The 16,117-nt window shown below is 40.5% G+C and overlaps 1 protein-coding gene and 1 long non-coding RNA gene across 3 annotated transcripts; one reads left to right on the top strand and one right to left on the bottom strand.

Annotated features, from left to right (window-relative positions):
• Nucleotides 1-9,658: 9,658 nt before the first annotated feature.
• Nucleotides 9,659-10,804, top strand: LOC308102210 (leukocyte elastase inhibitor-like; the record flags this gene model as incomplete). Its single annotated transcript, XM_080451811.1, has 1 exon — nt 9,659-10,804. One exon carries the CDS (start codon nt 9,659-9,661, stop codon nt 10,802-10,804), a length of 1,146 nt encoding a protein of 381 aa, XP_080307937.1.
• A 1,344-nt stretch (nt 10,805-12,148) lies between these two features.
• On the bottom strand, nt 12,149-15,534 carry LOC308101203. Of its 2 annotated transcripts, none has more exons than XR_013934508.1 (7): nt 15,311-15,534; nt 15,056-15,145; nt 14,709-14,861; nt 13,578-13,684; nt 13,341-13,475; nt 13,066-13,179; nt 12,149-12,911 (listed from the first exon to the last, which is right to left on the bottom strand). It is a non-coding gene; the product is annotated as an uncharacterized lncRNA (long non-coding RNA). The 2 variants fall into 2 exon arrangements; XR_013934509.1 differs by having other exon boundaries at nt 12,150-12,911; nt 13,062-13,179.
• Between the last annotated feature and the right edge of the window lie 583 nt (nt 15,535-16,117).

Here is a 16,117-nt window from a genome sequence, read left to right as displayed (position 1 = left end):
GTTTCTATGGCAGCGTTAAAAAAGATTTGGGTTTCTATGGCAGCGTTAAAAAATGTTGGGTTTTCTATGGCAGCGTTAAAAAAATGTTGGGTTTTTCTATGGCTATGCAGTCAGGCTAATCATATCAAGCTCAGTCTATTAGTAATTGCTGCTTCAGGGATCGTTGGGTACTGATTCAGATTTTAAGTAAAGATAGCACGTCTTTACACACATAGTCAGTACACTTTATTTATTATGGATGATAAACAATAGTTATCATTCATCATAGGATGACCTCATTTATATATATATATGTATATATATATATATATATATATATAGCAGACTTCTTTGAAAAAGAAATAAATATAGAATGTCCTTTTCGAATCCTACTCGTGGTGCGGCACAGCAGTGGACACCGTAGTGTTAGGATACCGTCTAGGACTCCTGGGTTCAGGAATCAACCGGTACCTGGATTCATCAGGCTTGTTGAACACATGGTGCATGCTGCATTTGCAAGTTAAACTTAAAAAATTAAATGTGAGGAACACTATCATGTTAGTAAGAAACAAGTCATGGAGCTCCACCATTCTCACAGATGGTTGGTCCGGCGTCAGGCCCTGTGCTCTCAAGCCGTTTTGGGGGTTCTTGCTGTTTTGGGGGTTTAATTCATTCCCTGTAAATGCTAATTGGCATGTAACATTCATTAAAATGTTATCCTTACAGGGAATGAATGGATTCAGAGGCCTGACGCCAAACTATGCTTCCTCTTGTTTCTATACCATGCTCAAGCTTGCTAAATATATATTGCTAATAAATATATATTCTAATCCAATCTAAGAGTTGTCTGACTGAAATGAGGCGCAGTTTACGGAGCTAGTTCAGGCCAGGCAACTCAAGGGATTGGGCTAACCGATCAGGTGACTAAGTCACATGCACTCTTCTCCTGGTCGGTGAGTTATAAGTAATGCTCTGCCTACCTGTTCAGTCTGGTTGCGCTCTTCTGCTGCTCTGACGTGCGACGCTGCTGCTGCTCTGCTGCCGAGATCCTGCCGGATCTGCTGCCCTTGCTTGCTACGTATGCTGCTGACCATGAATAGTCTCATCCCACCGCCTCCCCGGCATCCACCTGTAGGCTCTGTTTCTAGATCCCCTTGGGGGTTTAATTCATTCCCTGTAAATGCTAATTGGCATGTAACATTCATTAAAATGTTATCCTTACAGGGAATGAATGGATTCAGAGGCCTGACGCCAAACTATGCTTCCTCTTGTTTCTATACCATGCTCAAGCTTGCTAAATATATATTGCTAATAAATATATATTCTAATCCAATCTAAGAGTTGTCTGACTGAACTGTATGAATGAGAAGATGTTGGTGTGCAACGCCTGTGTCATCGAAGGTAGTCACAAAGAGCACACCATCAAGACCCTGAGGAACACCATGAAAGATCTCAAGGTACACACACACACACACACACACACACACACACACACACACACACACACACACACACACACACACAACTTTGCTTTTTTAATGATGATTTTTCGTGTGCTTTTGCCATTGTTTATATCGCATCCGCATTGTCCAACCTGTAGAATAGTAGCCCACTTTGGTTCCCAGTTCAGAGCAAGAAAAAATAAGGTTCCGGTTCCGCAGGAACTTTTAGGGTTCTGTAACAATTCATTTTCAGTGGAAACACACTGAACTGGTTAAAAATTTGTCAGGAAAAAACTAAGAACGGAACCGGTTCAACCCCGATGGAAAAGGGGTGTCAGAGTTATGGGGGTCCCAGGCCTAATGCTATCCTTATATACGCGTTCGCTACACATGTGTTTTTTGTTTATTATTTTTCATGGCTCGCACTACTCAAACACTAGCAGGATTATTATTTCTTGTCAACATTCAAGTAGAACTATGAGAAGGTATAACCCAGCTAAAATAATGTGTCATTATAAAAATATATAAATGATATATGATTAGCAGTCCACTTCCTCCTGTTGGTACGGATGGCTTCACATTGCATCGTTCCGTACCCGAATACGCATGATCCGGATCCGAGACTACCTCCGGAGGCGGTCTCGGGTACGGTACGGTGATCCGTTTCGGGGAACGATACGCAACGTTCACACTATCACAACATCAGCCAAGTGGTCCAGGGTGCGCACCCGGGACCATAGTGTGAATCCGCCCTTAGTGTCTTAAAGAACCATACCAGCCTCAATACTTTATCATCTCCTCCAGGATTAGTTTTAGAGTATTCAGGGTACATAGGAATGAAGGTATGATAGTAGTATGCAAGATTATACGGGGGCAAGGGGGAGAGGATGAAAAGGATAACAACTTTAGGAAAAAAAACTAAGATAAGCAAGTGTTAAGAATTAAAAGTGCAATTCTGAACAGGTGGGTTTTCAGGGCGTTTTTTCTTCCTTTAAATGTTTTTATCCCACGGTTTTGTAAGCCCTTTTTTACACCCAGTGCCAATGCCTAAGCTTGTAATCCTGGGTGCTACTCTCCCTCTGCATGGGGAGAGCCCCGAACTGAGCTCATGCTTCCTTCAACGCATGAGGAGTGAGCAGGCCTCTTCTTAACACCTGACAGGGGGGAGTTTCCCCGGTAGGACGTAGCGGCTGGAAGGAACACGTTCCACACCAGGGGGAGGCTTCAGGGCGGTTTTGAAGGTATGGGAGCACCCACTGGCAAAACCATAAATCGGCGCCCCTGCCTGAGAGAACGGGACGGGACATGTTGGCTTGAGGAGGTCAGAGAGGTAGGCGGAGCCAGGTTGTGGAGACTGAGTGCCTTATACTGTAGGTGGTGAGGAGCATTTTGAAGTGGATTCTTTGTTTGACCGGCAGCCAGTGGAGGACTGGTGTGATATGATCTCTGGAGCGGGTACTGGTGAGCAGGAGGGCAGCTGAGTTAAACTTAAATGTCTTATTTCCCAGAAAGGCACCATCTCTTGTTTCTTCGTCTATTCCTAGTTTAAGAACGTGTTTAAAAGGGGGAAAATTATGAATCAAAAGTATGAATTGGATGGTTAATTTTCATTTTTTGTTTGATTTTGTTTTATTTTCTTGTTCTCTCATTCTTGGTAAATTTTCATTTTTTTGGTTTGTTTTTGTTTTATTTCCTTCTTCTCTCATTCTTGGTATTTTTGCCAGACCCAAGGGGTCGGCTTACATGAGGCTTTGTACCTGTTTCGTCCATACATGGGCATGGTCACTTTGTCCTTAGGCCCCAGCCAAAAAAGTCTGTCCCCCTTTCGTCCATACATGGGCATGTTTTGTACCTGTTTTCTCCATACATGGGCAAAAAACTGGTTTTGGTCACTTTGTCCTTAGGCCCCAGCCATAAAAGTCTGTCCCCCTTTCGTCCATACATGGGCATGTTTTGTACCTGTTTTCTCCATACATGGGCAAAAAACAGGTTTTGGTCACTTTGTCCTTAGGCCCCAGCCATAAAAGTCTGTCCCCCTTTCGTCCATACATGGGCATGTTTTGTACCTGTTTTCTCCATACATGGGCAAAAAACAGGTTTTGGTCACTTTGTCCTTAGGCCCCAGCCATAAAAGTCTGTCCCCCTTTCGTCCATACATGGGCATGTTTTGTACCTGTTTTCTCCATACATGGGCAAAAAACAGGTTTTGGTCACTTTGTCCTTAGGCCCCAGCCATAAAAGTCTGTCCCCCTTTTGGCCATACATGGGCATAGACACAGGCTGACACGTCATGTGAAGTCTGGGTCTGGCAGAACCAGGTCTCCTGGTCTTGTTTTTGGTTTGTTATCTGTTTTATTTCCTTGTTCTCTCATTCTTTGTTTATATTTTTTCTCCTCCTTTTTATTTTGATGAATCATTGTGATGTACTTGTTGGTAGCCATTGGACAGAGCAGACTTTTATTTGTAGATAGGGGCAGGTATAAATAAGATGTATCTTCTTCCTGCTCCTTTTCATCTATGGAATACAGTATGTAAAAAGTTGAAAAGAAAAGTAAATTAATGTAATCATGTAAAACCATTATAAAATAAATAAAATAAATAAAATAAATAAAATAAATAAAATAAATAAAATAAATAAAATAAATAAAATAAATAAAATAAATAAAATAAATAAAATAAATAAAATAAATAAAATAAATAAAATAAATAAAATAAATAAAATAAATAAAATAAATAAAATAAATAAAATAAATAAAATAAAATAAAATAAAAACTAGAAAATTTGCTCCTCGGAGCACAAGTCTCCGCCAGCAGACCCGTGCTATTTTAATCAAATTAAATCACTTACCCTATCTTTAACCATAGTTCTCTAGGAATGTTCTAATTCTTACTTAAAATAGAACATGTTACTATATCATAGCAATTATATTATCATAACAATAACTAATGAGATACAGTAGGGTAAAAGATATATCTTTTAGTTAAACAAAAGGTTCTTTGTTAAAAGGTGAATGTAATGCCGCCGATGGCAAACGCCGCTGTTCCGGTGAATGCTGTCAAAAGTACAACAAGCTCGTTTGGCTCAACGAGCTTGTTGTACTGGCTCAGGAGACAGTCGGTGGAGTAGGTTCATGGTTTCATAGTGAATCAGTTTGATGATGTGACTTTTACCAACTCCTCCTGGTCCGCTCAGAAAGATTTGGTAGCTTGGATGTGATTGATGAGTTTTAAGTGCAATGATTGTGTTTTTGCACCATTTTCTATGAAAGGTCACCATTTCCCTCTGTTTTGGAGTCAGTGATCGCATCATGCTTAAGTAATCTTCTCGAGTCATCATACCTTTGTCTTGCTCCGCAGTGAAACACACACGCACGGACGGGTGATTTGTACTGGAAGGTACTGTTCCAATCAAGACTGATTGATCCTGTCTTACCTCACTTCAAAAACATAATGGCTTTTTGAAGTGACACACCTATTTATAGGATTTTATTTCGTCATGCGTCCCTCTAGCCAATCAAAAGCATTGGTGTCAACATATTGTCACATGTCACGTGGAGCTTGACCAATGTTAGCTTGGCTAGGAGGGAGGTGAACACACGGCGGGACGAAGCGAAAACATACTCTCCGCCTCCGGCGGAGACAATAAATAAATAAAATAAATAAAATAAATAAAATAAATAAAATAAATAAAATAAATAAAATAAATAAAATAAATAAAATAAATAAAATAAATAAAATAAATAAAATAAATAAAATAAATAAAATAAATAAAATAAATAAAATAAATAAATAAAATAAATAAATAAATAAATAAATAAATAAATAAATAAAATAAAATAAAATAAAATAAATAAAATAAAATATTGCTTTTGAGTAAAGAACTTTTGCCATTGGTTTAGATGTTCAGAAGGACCCAGACTATATTTTATCACTAGTATATATTTAGCTACAGAGCCAGAGTAGGCTAGATCAGTGGTTCCCAAACAGGGGGTCGAAACCCCGACTGGGGTCCCCAAAATAGTTTGGGGGGTCCCCAGATGATTACAGTAGGTGGCCAGTGACTTTGGCCATTTTCCTTCCACAACTCCTGCATGGAGCGCGTGACCCGAGATGATGTTGGTTTGAATCCAGCACACAACACCAATGGTTTTGATAATGTGGATTGTGGAAGTTAAATGAAATGGTGGATTTGTGGATAGGAAATGTATATGAACAAACTTGTTATCTCAACAAAACGCATCGCACTCTGTTTGTGTGACATGCATGATGCAAAGGTTTTGAAAGTTAAACTGGACAAAGTCACTGGCCACCTACTGTAGCTTAATGTGCAACATTGTTTTCTCACTCAACAGCTCCCTTATCCCTAATTCATGGGTAATGGGCCGAAATTCACGGCTAGTGGGCAGCGGGTGCGGGTTTAGCAGTGCCAAAAATAGAGCCCATATGTTATGAGTTTATGAGTTTATTAGGATCCCCATTAGCTGGTGCATAACAACAGCTAATCTACCTGGGGTCCACAAATAACATAAAACATGACATTCGACAGTACATTACAGAACAATGATACAAATAGTGTGCGGCGACAATTTTCCTTCAAACAGTGAATTTCATATCAACCATCACATACAGCTTATTTTCTGATTCCCCATTTCCTTGGAAAGAAAAATTAAAAGCAAACAATAATACTAATAGTAATTTTACAGATGTCTCCCTTTGCTTCTTTTAAAGTAAAAACAAACTCAACAAATACAATCCTTATCATAACTGTGAAAGGATGTGTGTGTGTCTGTGTTAGTGAGAGTGCCATATTCCTGCATGTGTTTAATTTTTTTTTTTTTTGAATAAAAACCCTATATGAATGGGTATGCTGTTGTATGTTTACCATAACCTGTCTGCTGCTTGTCTAATTACAAGCTTTGGGCTTCTAGATGCCTCTTCAATCGTCTTTTGAAGCTTGCTTTAGTTTTTTCTTTAGAAATCTGATCTGGCAGTGTGTTCCATGCAGCCATGGCTCTATACAGCACTGTGCTCTTCATAGACTCTGTTTTGGCTTTAGGGATTTGATAGCAACCTCTTGTGACATGTCTCGTCTTATATGTATGGATTTTAGAGCTAGGTGAAAGTTGCTTATATAGACAGGTTGGATGTTTCAGCTCATTTATGTTTCTCAAAAAGACAAGGAGTGATACCATCAGCCTCTCCGTGACTATTGTCCAGGAGAGCTTGACATGCATTTTGTTTACATTATGCCTTGGTACACCTAAGGGCAAGGCGAGCTGCTCTGTTTTGAACCAGTTGCAGCTTTCCCAGGTCCCTCTTGTTTGCACCTGACCAGATCATTGAGCAGTAGTCCAGTTGTGAAAGGACTAGAGTCTCAATGACTTGTTTTGTCAGTTTCGGTGGTAAAAACACTGAGCACCTCTTGATGACAGATATATTCCTCCCCATCTTTGCCACCACTGAATCTATGTGTCTCGTCCATGATAAATTGTTCACTAGGATGAGTCCCAGGAGCTTTATTTCCTCCACCTGCTCAACCTCTACATTATTCAGCATCAGATTCACCTGCGGTTTAGACCTTAGTGCGTAATTTGTGCCAAATACAATACTTTTAGTTTTTTTTAATGTTGAGCACTAATTTGTTGCTGGTCACCCATTCCATTACTGTTTTCAGTTCTTTGTTCAAAATCTCAGTTATCTCACCAATTGTGGGAGCCTGTGTATATATTGTCGTGTCATCCGAGTACATAGAGACTTGTGCTTTTTCAAGAGCTAATGGACAATCATTTGTAAAGATTGAAAAGAGTAAAGGACCTAGTGAACTTCCTTGTGTAATTCCACTCTCAACACATCTAGCACTAGAGATACTGCCATTAAAGTATACACTCTGAGTTCTGTTATATAGATAGCTTTCTAGCCATGATATCGCCTTTGGGGCAAAACCATAGCACTCCAATTTGTCGAGTAAAATTCTATGGTCTATCAAATCAAAGGCAGCGCTATAGTCTAATAGTACTGCTCCCACCATTTTCTTCACATCAATCTCTTTCATCCATTGATCTGTCATTTGTGTCAGTGCTGTGGCTGTTGAGTGACCTTCTCTATATGCATGTTGATACTCACTCATCAGACTGTTAACAGAAAAATAGCATTGTATTTGATTGAATATAATTTTTTTCTAGTAGTTTGTTTAGAACTGGTGACAGGCTTATGGGTCTGCTGTTAGAGCCAGTGAAGGCTCATATCTGAGCAATTACTTTTCATGAGGTCCCAGTGCACAAACATATTTTACACAAAAGTTGTGGTTCTGAGAGGCTTCCCAGCACGGAGAATAGGCTTTCAATATCATAACACTGCCTTTGTTTACAGTTAGAGTGTTAGAGCAGAGGTCTTCAACAAGGGGTCCGGGACCCCTAGGGGGTCCTCAGAAATACTACAGGGGGGCCACCACATCTTTGTGTGATAGCGACTTTATTCTTTTATTTTTACATTTACCACTTGAACCCTACTTGACACGTTATATTATTTGCTTGTGGTGGAAAGACAAAAACACACAATTATGAATTAGCTTGCTTAGCTTGATTTAGCTTGTGTAGCTTGCTGAATATTTTCATCTTACTTAATTTAAATTGTTTCATAATGCTTGATAATGCCATTATTATATAAATTCCATTTAAATCCCCAAAAAGTTTAAAATCTGTTTGTTAAAACTGATAATCGGCTGACTCGTTAACCAGATCCAAAGCCACTTCCAGAATATGCTTTAGGCTGTGCTAACCAACTATTACTTGATTCTCTTCGATTCTTCTCGTCCTTGTATATGCGATCCGTGATTAACTGGTTTGTAAGGCCAGCTAATCGTCCTGGTACTCTGGAGAGAGTTAAGATGATCTTCGAGCGTCACTGAGGACACTAGCTAGCCATGGCATCCAGGGTGCTTTATACTGTTACCCCTTAATGTCACTACGGTGATATCAGGTAGTGTCAGGCATGTCCATACACTGTATGGAGCAGGCTATGTCAGTTATGCCCAAATCTGGGACTATGATGTCAGTCCTGGATGTTTCGGTTATCTCCATATACTGTATGGAGTTCCCAGGAGGGGTGTTCTGATGTCAGAGCTAGGTACGTTTAGGAATCTCCCTTTCTAGAGATTCTATGCTGTCAGACTTCGTAGGTCGATCGTCTCCATTTATGGGGATCTCTATATCGGGCTACTGCTGGCAAGTATGCCCTGAACGTTTGCAACACTGTTATTCTATTCTATGTTTGCCGGACCCAGGGGGTCTGGCTTACATGAGGCTTTGTACCTGTTTTCTCCATATGTACATGGGCATGGTCACTTTGTCCTTAGGCCCCAGCCATAAAAGTCTGTCCCCCTTTTGTCCATACATGGGCATGTTTTGTACCTGTTTTCTCCATACATGGGCAAAAAACTGGTTTTGGTCACTTTGTCCTTAGGCCCCAGCCATAAAAGTCTGTCCCCCTTTCGTCCATACATGGGCATGTTTTGTACCTGTTTTCTCCATACATGGGCAAAAAACATGTTTGGTCACTTTGTCCTTAGGCCCCAGCCATAAAAGTCTGTCCCCCTTTCGTCCATACATGGGCATGTTTTGTACCTGTTTTCTCCATACATGGGCAAAAAACAGGTTTTGGTCACTTTGTCCTTAGGCCCCAGCCATAAAAGTCTGTCCCCCTTTTGTCCATACATGGGCATAGACACAGGCTGACACATCATGTGAAGTCTGGGTCTGGCAGAACCAGGTCTCCTGGTCTTGTTATTTTACTATCTACAAATCCTAAATCTACTTATTATATAATTATATTGAATAAATACAAATTAAGAAGTTGCAATTCAATTAGGCATTTTCTGCATTTCTTCTATTCAAGATGGCCAGCTCAATAACATACCACATACAGTATATACATGATTTGTGGTTGTTGCATGGTCAAAGACGAAGTAAAGTAGACAGTAACAGTATGAAAGGTATTAGAATTCCATATTTGGGCAATGGCATGTTTGGGCAAGACTGACAAGGAATATGGCTGACATCATGGTGACATCATGTGATGAGGCGAGCATCCAGGCAGAGCAGCATAAAACTACACCGCACAGCATTATTGAGAGCAGTACGTTCTCGCTGGATATTTGGACATTGGTTAAGAAGTTGTAACATTTAGACATTGGTCCAAAGTCGTTACATTATAGGATATTGGTCACAACATTGATCGCAATGCCATCACCAACGCCCCTGTCAGCGGCCTGCAACACGTTTTCTCTGTCTCTGTTCAAACAGCTGTCAGACAATAACATCACTGGCAATGTGTTTTACTCTCCTATCAGCATCTCCTCTGCTCTGGCCATGGTGCTGATAGGGGCCCGTGGTAACACAGCCACACAGATGTCAGAGGTCATGCACTTTAAGGATGACGTCCACATGGACTTTTCTAAGCTTATGAGGGATCTGAACAATTCAGGGAAGTCCTACGCCCTCAGCCTGGCCAACCGCCTGTATGGAGAGATGTCCTACCAGTTTGTTGAGGAGTTTTTAAGTGCCACCAGAAAGCACTATGATGCACAGCTGGAGCCTGTGGACTTCATTGGCAACGCAGACGGAGCCAGGCAGAACATCAACAGCTGGGTGGAGAAACAGACTCAAGATAAAATCAAGGACTTGCTTGCCCCGGGTGTGGTGGATGGATGTACCAGACTGGTGTTGGTCAATGCCATCTACTTCAAAGCCAAGTGGGAGGAGTCATTCGATGAGGACCGCACCAGGGATGAACAGTTCAGCCTAAGCAAGACTGAAAGCAAGCCGGTGAAGATGATGTACCAGAAGGCTACATTTCCTCTTGCCTTCATTCCTGAGGTCAACAGTCAGGTCCTGGAGCTGCCCTACATGGGCAAAGACCTCAGCATGCTCATCTTTCTTCCTGTTGAGATGGACGATTATACGACAGGCCTGGAGAAGCTAGAAAAGGAGCTAACCTATGAAAAGTTTGTGGACTGGACCAATCCAGGCATGATGGAGCACAGAGAGGTTGAGCTGGGCCTGCCTCGTTTCAAGATGGAGGCGACACATGACATGAACGACATCTTGATCAAAATGGGCATGGTGGACGCCTTTGACGTCACACAGAGTGACTTCTCCGGCATGTCTCCAGCCAACGACCTGGTGCTCTCCAAGGTGGTGCACAAGGCCTTTGTGGAAGTGAACGAGGAGGGCACTGAGGCAGCTGCCGCCACTGCTGCCGTTGCAGTTTTCATGTGTGCTTCGTTCGCTACCCGCTTGGTTGCTGACCACCCCTTCCTCTTCTTCATCCGACACAACCCCACCATGAGTATCCTGTTTGCAGGCCGATACTGCTCCCCACCTTGAGTTGGATCTCAGCTCAACTCTGGTCCTGGGTACCTGGACCACAGTTAGTTTATTGTTTTACATGCTCATTCATTCAAACTTGAAAAATCTTAAAGAACCATACCAACCTCAATACATTATCATCTCCTCTAGGATTGAAGGCCGAAGACTTATGTTTTCACTAATGTCCGTCCATTTGTTTGTGAACAGCTAATATGGCATTGTGGGACCGATCAACGTCAAACTTTGGACACACTCCCAATAATTCAAGGAAGAACCTCTAACCCAAATTATTCAAATCGGCCTCATGGTGGGTGGCGCTATAACAGGGACCTTCATATTTTGGCCAATAACTCTTGAACTTGAACCATAGGTCATACAATAAAAAAAATAGTCCAATACAATATATTGCATATTCAATGATGAATTAAATATCAAACAGCAAAAGATTCAAAGTGAAATATAATAGTGTAAGTATATTCATTCATGCCTATGAGCTGTATACATACTGCGGCTCATGGCCTTTCATTTGGTGTATCTGGTAGCATGCATCAGCACCCTCTGATTGTTGAGAAACAAACAAATAATCACACCCAGTGTGAAATGAGCGGTGTTATTTAAAAACAACAGTGGTCATCACAGTGATGGAAGCTCACTTCAGAAAAAATAAAAAAATTGTAATAACTTTTTTTGAAGTGCGTGGTGGTATTTATAGGTTATGAATGTCGTCATGCGTCTCGCTAGCCAATCACAGTACCCCGCCAAAGGGTATGAATACTTATCAGCCAATCACAGTACAGCGATTCCAACCCCACTTATAGGAGCGGTTACACCGCTCAAAAATCACTGCATAAATGTTCACTAGCGTAAAATAAAATGTGCATGATAAATAATCTATTTTCAGAATTCACAGTAGTGTTATATTGTCATATGGGCCATTCACAAACATGCATTATTTTCTACAATTAGATCTCATGATTGTTTAGTTTCCCAATACTTCTGCACACGAAACCACGAAAACACATGAACCAGACATTAACAATCAACATTATTAGGATAGCCCTACACACACACACACACACACACACACACACACACACCACACCACACCACACCACACCACACCACACCACACCACACCACACCACACCACACCACACACACAGTCAGTTTGAAAAACAGAAAGTGTCTTTATTAAATAATGTTTAGGGAAAAGGGGAGGTGGATCAAAATAGCAGGGGTCTTTGTCCTTGAGCTTATACTGTAGGCTCACTACAGGGGAACGCTGTTGTCCTGTGGGCAGAAAGAGCTCAGTGAGCCTTTAAGTCCAACTCCAGTGTTGTTGGAGTTGATTGTGCTTGTAATATCCTTCTTACCAGCCTCTTGACAGGGTAGTACCTCTATCACCTCCCCCTGTCTGAGTTTGACTGACAGCTCAGTGTCAGCATACTGTATGTTGTTGTAGGTGCACATGACAGCGGAGCAGCATAAAAAGCAGAGGTTCTCTCTGAATGACTCGGAATGAATTATTTAAATGACTTTTATTTATTTATTTTATTGATGCAAGTAAAGACATTGAAGCAAGTTATGTGCTGCTTAAATCAAACTATCCATTCCATTCATGTTCCTCTCATTATCACCACAACACCTGAGAATCACTGTCCATCTGCTGTTAATGTCACTTGTCTCTTCATTCCTTCAGTAGCGTTAGAATTTGTGCCGTAACTACATTTTTGGACACATTGGCTTATTTATTCATGCTTTTGGGAGATAAACAATTACCGTATGAACGGATATACAATTTATGCAATATCACTTTATATACAGACTAGATTAGATTATTTTGTGTAGTAACTGCAGTTTGGCTGTGCAGGGCATAGATATTAGGAGACACACAAACACACAAACACACACACACACACACACACACGCACACGCACACGCACACGCACACGCGCACGCGCACGCACACACAGACAAAGATTTTATGTGGTTAAAGTGTTTGTGCGTGCGTGCGTGCGTGCGTGCGTGCGTGCGTAATCTCCACGTTATTCAACACTCTCAGCTGTTTTTTTGCAGAGAGAGGGAAATTCGTAATGGCAGTACTCATCATCCCACAGGCTTTCACCTGTTATATAAAGAGAAAGAGAAAGTTGAACATAAAGTCCACATTAAGTATCATATTGCGTTATTACTTAAAGGTGATGTTTGTGATTGTTCTTATTCTTATTATACTTTGTTGTTAAAACAAACATTTTGTTAAAAGATTGTTACTTACGTACGTAGTTCACAAGCATGCAGTTCTGTTGTCCTCCTTTCCAGTTGTTAGGTTCTCCCCCCCCCCAGTCTGTGAAGGTCATTGGGCGATGACCGTCACTCCACAGCCAACCACCATTCTAGATGACAATACAACATCATAAATGTCAATGCAATATAAAATGTAACCATTTAACAACTCACTGTTGACATACAGGTATAGTGTGTAGTGTATCATGTGTCAGTGTAATATAAGGTAACGTTTTATCAGACACAGTTTATAAGGGTTAATGTTCCTTACCGTGCCTGTTGCATCATAGCCACCGATCCACGATCGATTCCAACCAGTTTTGGAACGTATCAGGTCTTGAATGAATGTGTGTTCTGTTTTGCTGTGAATGGATGCTAGGTTTCCACCCTGAGACAAACAGGTTTTCTAAAGAACAATATAAACAGAAGACTATTGTTCAAATTACATAATACATAGATGCATATAGAAATACAATACAAGATGCAATCATGTGTTTATTTATTCTACCTCTGCATCAGTCCAATTCATATGAGCCTCTTCAAATCCGTAACAGTGTCCATTCCATTGAATCCAGTCATTTCGACATACACACTCCTTGACAACTGCATGCTCTCCTGAAAATACAATAGACACTTGAAGTCAACCGTTTGAAAGCAACAACAACAACAACAACAACAACAACAACAACAACAACAACAACAACTAACTAACAAAATCAGGAAATCCTAAAACAAACATAACGTCGCCTTGCTAAACTAATGGCCTAAGTAATTTTTTTAAGTTTTTCAAGAAAAAAAAAAAACTGATCCAAAACAAAACTATATGATATTTCACCCAAAATGTCTATTTAAATAGAAATAACACTGTCTGTCAGTTATGTAACATAAGAGATTTTAATAGGTTTAAATAGGGGGAAAAAAGCAAAAAAAATATACAAAATGGCCTAAATCAGTAAATAATTTGGCTTAAGTCACAAAACCATGTGACTTAGGCCAAAAAAATGCCTATTTTGGCCTAAGTCACACTAGGGAGTTAGGCCATTATACTAAAAGGGGAGTGAACAGCATGATCCTTTTCAATTAGGAATTGGGCGATTTTACCAGAGGTGGCCAGTGTCATGAGGAGCTGACTTAGGCAAAAAAAAAAAATTCCTCAAAAAACGACTTAGGCCATTAGTTTAGCAAGGTGACGATAATCTGCAATAATGAGCCAGTTTCAACAGTTACTGTAAACAGAAACACATCTTTTATCAATGTATTTTTTGTTGTTGTACCATTCCAAGATACTAGTCCATACATGTATTTCCACCCGCCATCCATACAAGCTATAGGACTGTAACTACAGATCCCATAGTTCTGCATGGCTTTGCCATTCATCCAAGCTATGGGATTGTGACTACAGACCCTGTGGTGAAAACGCTAATAAACAGTGTAGATATGGGAAAAGTCAATGCTCATGTGCAAGCTCAGATTGATTGGTCATCTTACTAAGGAGAAAAAAGGATGAGGATGGACAGACCGAAGGATAGACAGACGGATAATACATACAAATAAATTGCTTTTGCTATAGAACTCAGTAATACCCTCGCAGGCACACACACACACACACACACACACACACACACACACACACACACACCTTCCTCCTGTTCAGTGTGTTGGTTATGTCTGGTCTGTAACTCGTCAAAACTGCTCTGTAACTGGTCTTTCTGTTCAGTCAGGTTGTTATGTCTGTTCTGTAACTCGTCAAAACTGGTCAGAAGTTGTTGTTTCTCCACCATGTTGGAATGATCTGTATAATGACAGATCCATTATTGAAAGACACCTACATTTTAATAATAAAGTCCTTTTGTTGCTGCTACTAAAAACTATTACAGCTAATAATATATATTTTATGAGGTATCATCTCTGCTAGTGTATTGAAATAAGACGTTGGATCGCCATAGATCAAACATATTAAATATATTGTTATGAAACATGACTTACAGAGATAGAGTGGGACAGCAATGTTGAGGAGAGCTAGAACAGCACAAAGCAATCCAACACCGACTCCAACTCGCTTGTGCCGTCTTATGTCTGGACGCACGCACGCACGCACGCACGCACGCACGCACGCACGCACGCACACACACAGTGAGAAAAGCAAAGAGAGATCAGTTAAAATCTTTGCACTTTTTGTTTAAACAGTTAAAAACATATTCATTTATTTTTGTGATATTTAATTTTAGTAACTTCTCTTACCAGAGTGCAGTAACTTCTGTAGATCTGTCTCCTTCTTGTAAGCAACTTCTTCATAGGGTGCCGGTGCATCGTCTACCTGTTGGCGGTTAAAGTTTTCATAATGGCCTTCTACAGTCATTACTTGAATTATTCCTTGCCATATCATCGAAATAATCTGACTCAACGTTTTTCACTTATTCCTAGCCACAGCCATTTCCATCTCTTTATGACTACAATTCTTCTTGCAGGTAATTGCATCTGGGTCCAGCTCTTCACAACACACTTGAACTAGTGAGAAGGTTGGTCTTTCTTTTATTTCTTTGTCTTTCTTCCTCTTTTATTTTGGTTTGTTAAATAATGCAAATTTTGACGTTTGAAAATACTGAAGACAACACATTGCAGTCCTTCTTTGCTTTTGCATTTCCTTTTTTTTTGGGTGGACTTTATTAGATGTTTTGTTTTATCTTCGCCAGGCCGGAACGGCTGATATGAGGTTGATTGTTTCATTTCTATGCCTCTCTTCCTCTTTCATCTTGGGTTGTTCTGCCCTCACTATAAAACATGCCTTACCTTTTATATTATATCATAACAATATTATAACAATGGTGCCGGAAGGAGTCATCAACACTGATGATTCTACTCACTCCCTTTCGTTAGTGTTGCCAGATTGCTGAGAGGAAATAAGCAGCTAGGTCTATGAACATTTGCCTTGCATGCGTTGTGTGTGTGTGTGTGTGTGTGTGTGTGTGTGTGTGTGTGTGGTTGTGTGTGTGTGTGTGTGTGTGTGGTGTGTGTGTGTGTGTGTGTGTGTGTGTGGTGTGTGTGTGT

The sequence above is a fragment of the Gymnoscopelus braueri genome (genome assembly GCF_963280865.1).
Source record: "Gymnoscopelus braueri genome assembly, chromosome: 15".
NCBI lineage: Eukaryota > Metazoa > Chordata > Actinopteri > Myctophiformes > Myctophidae > Gymnoscopelus > Gymnoscopelus braueri.
The sequence above is the reverse complement of the archived record's forward strand: the minus strand, read 5'-3'. Positions and strand labels throughout refer to the sequence as shown.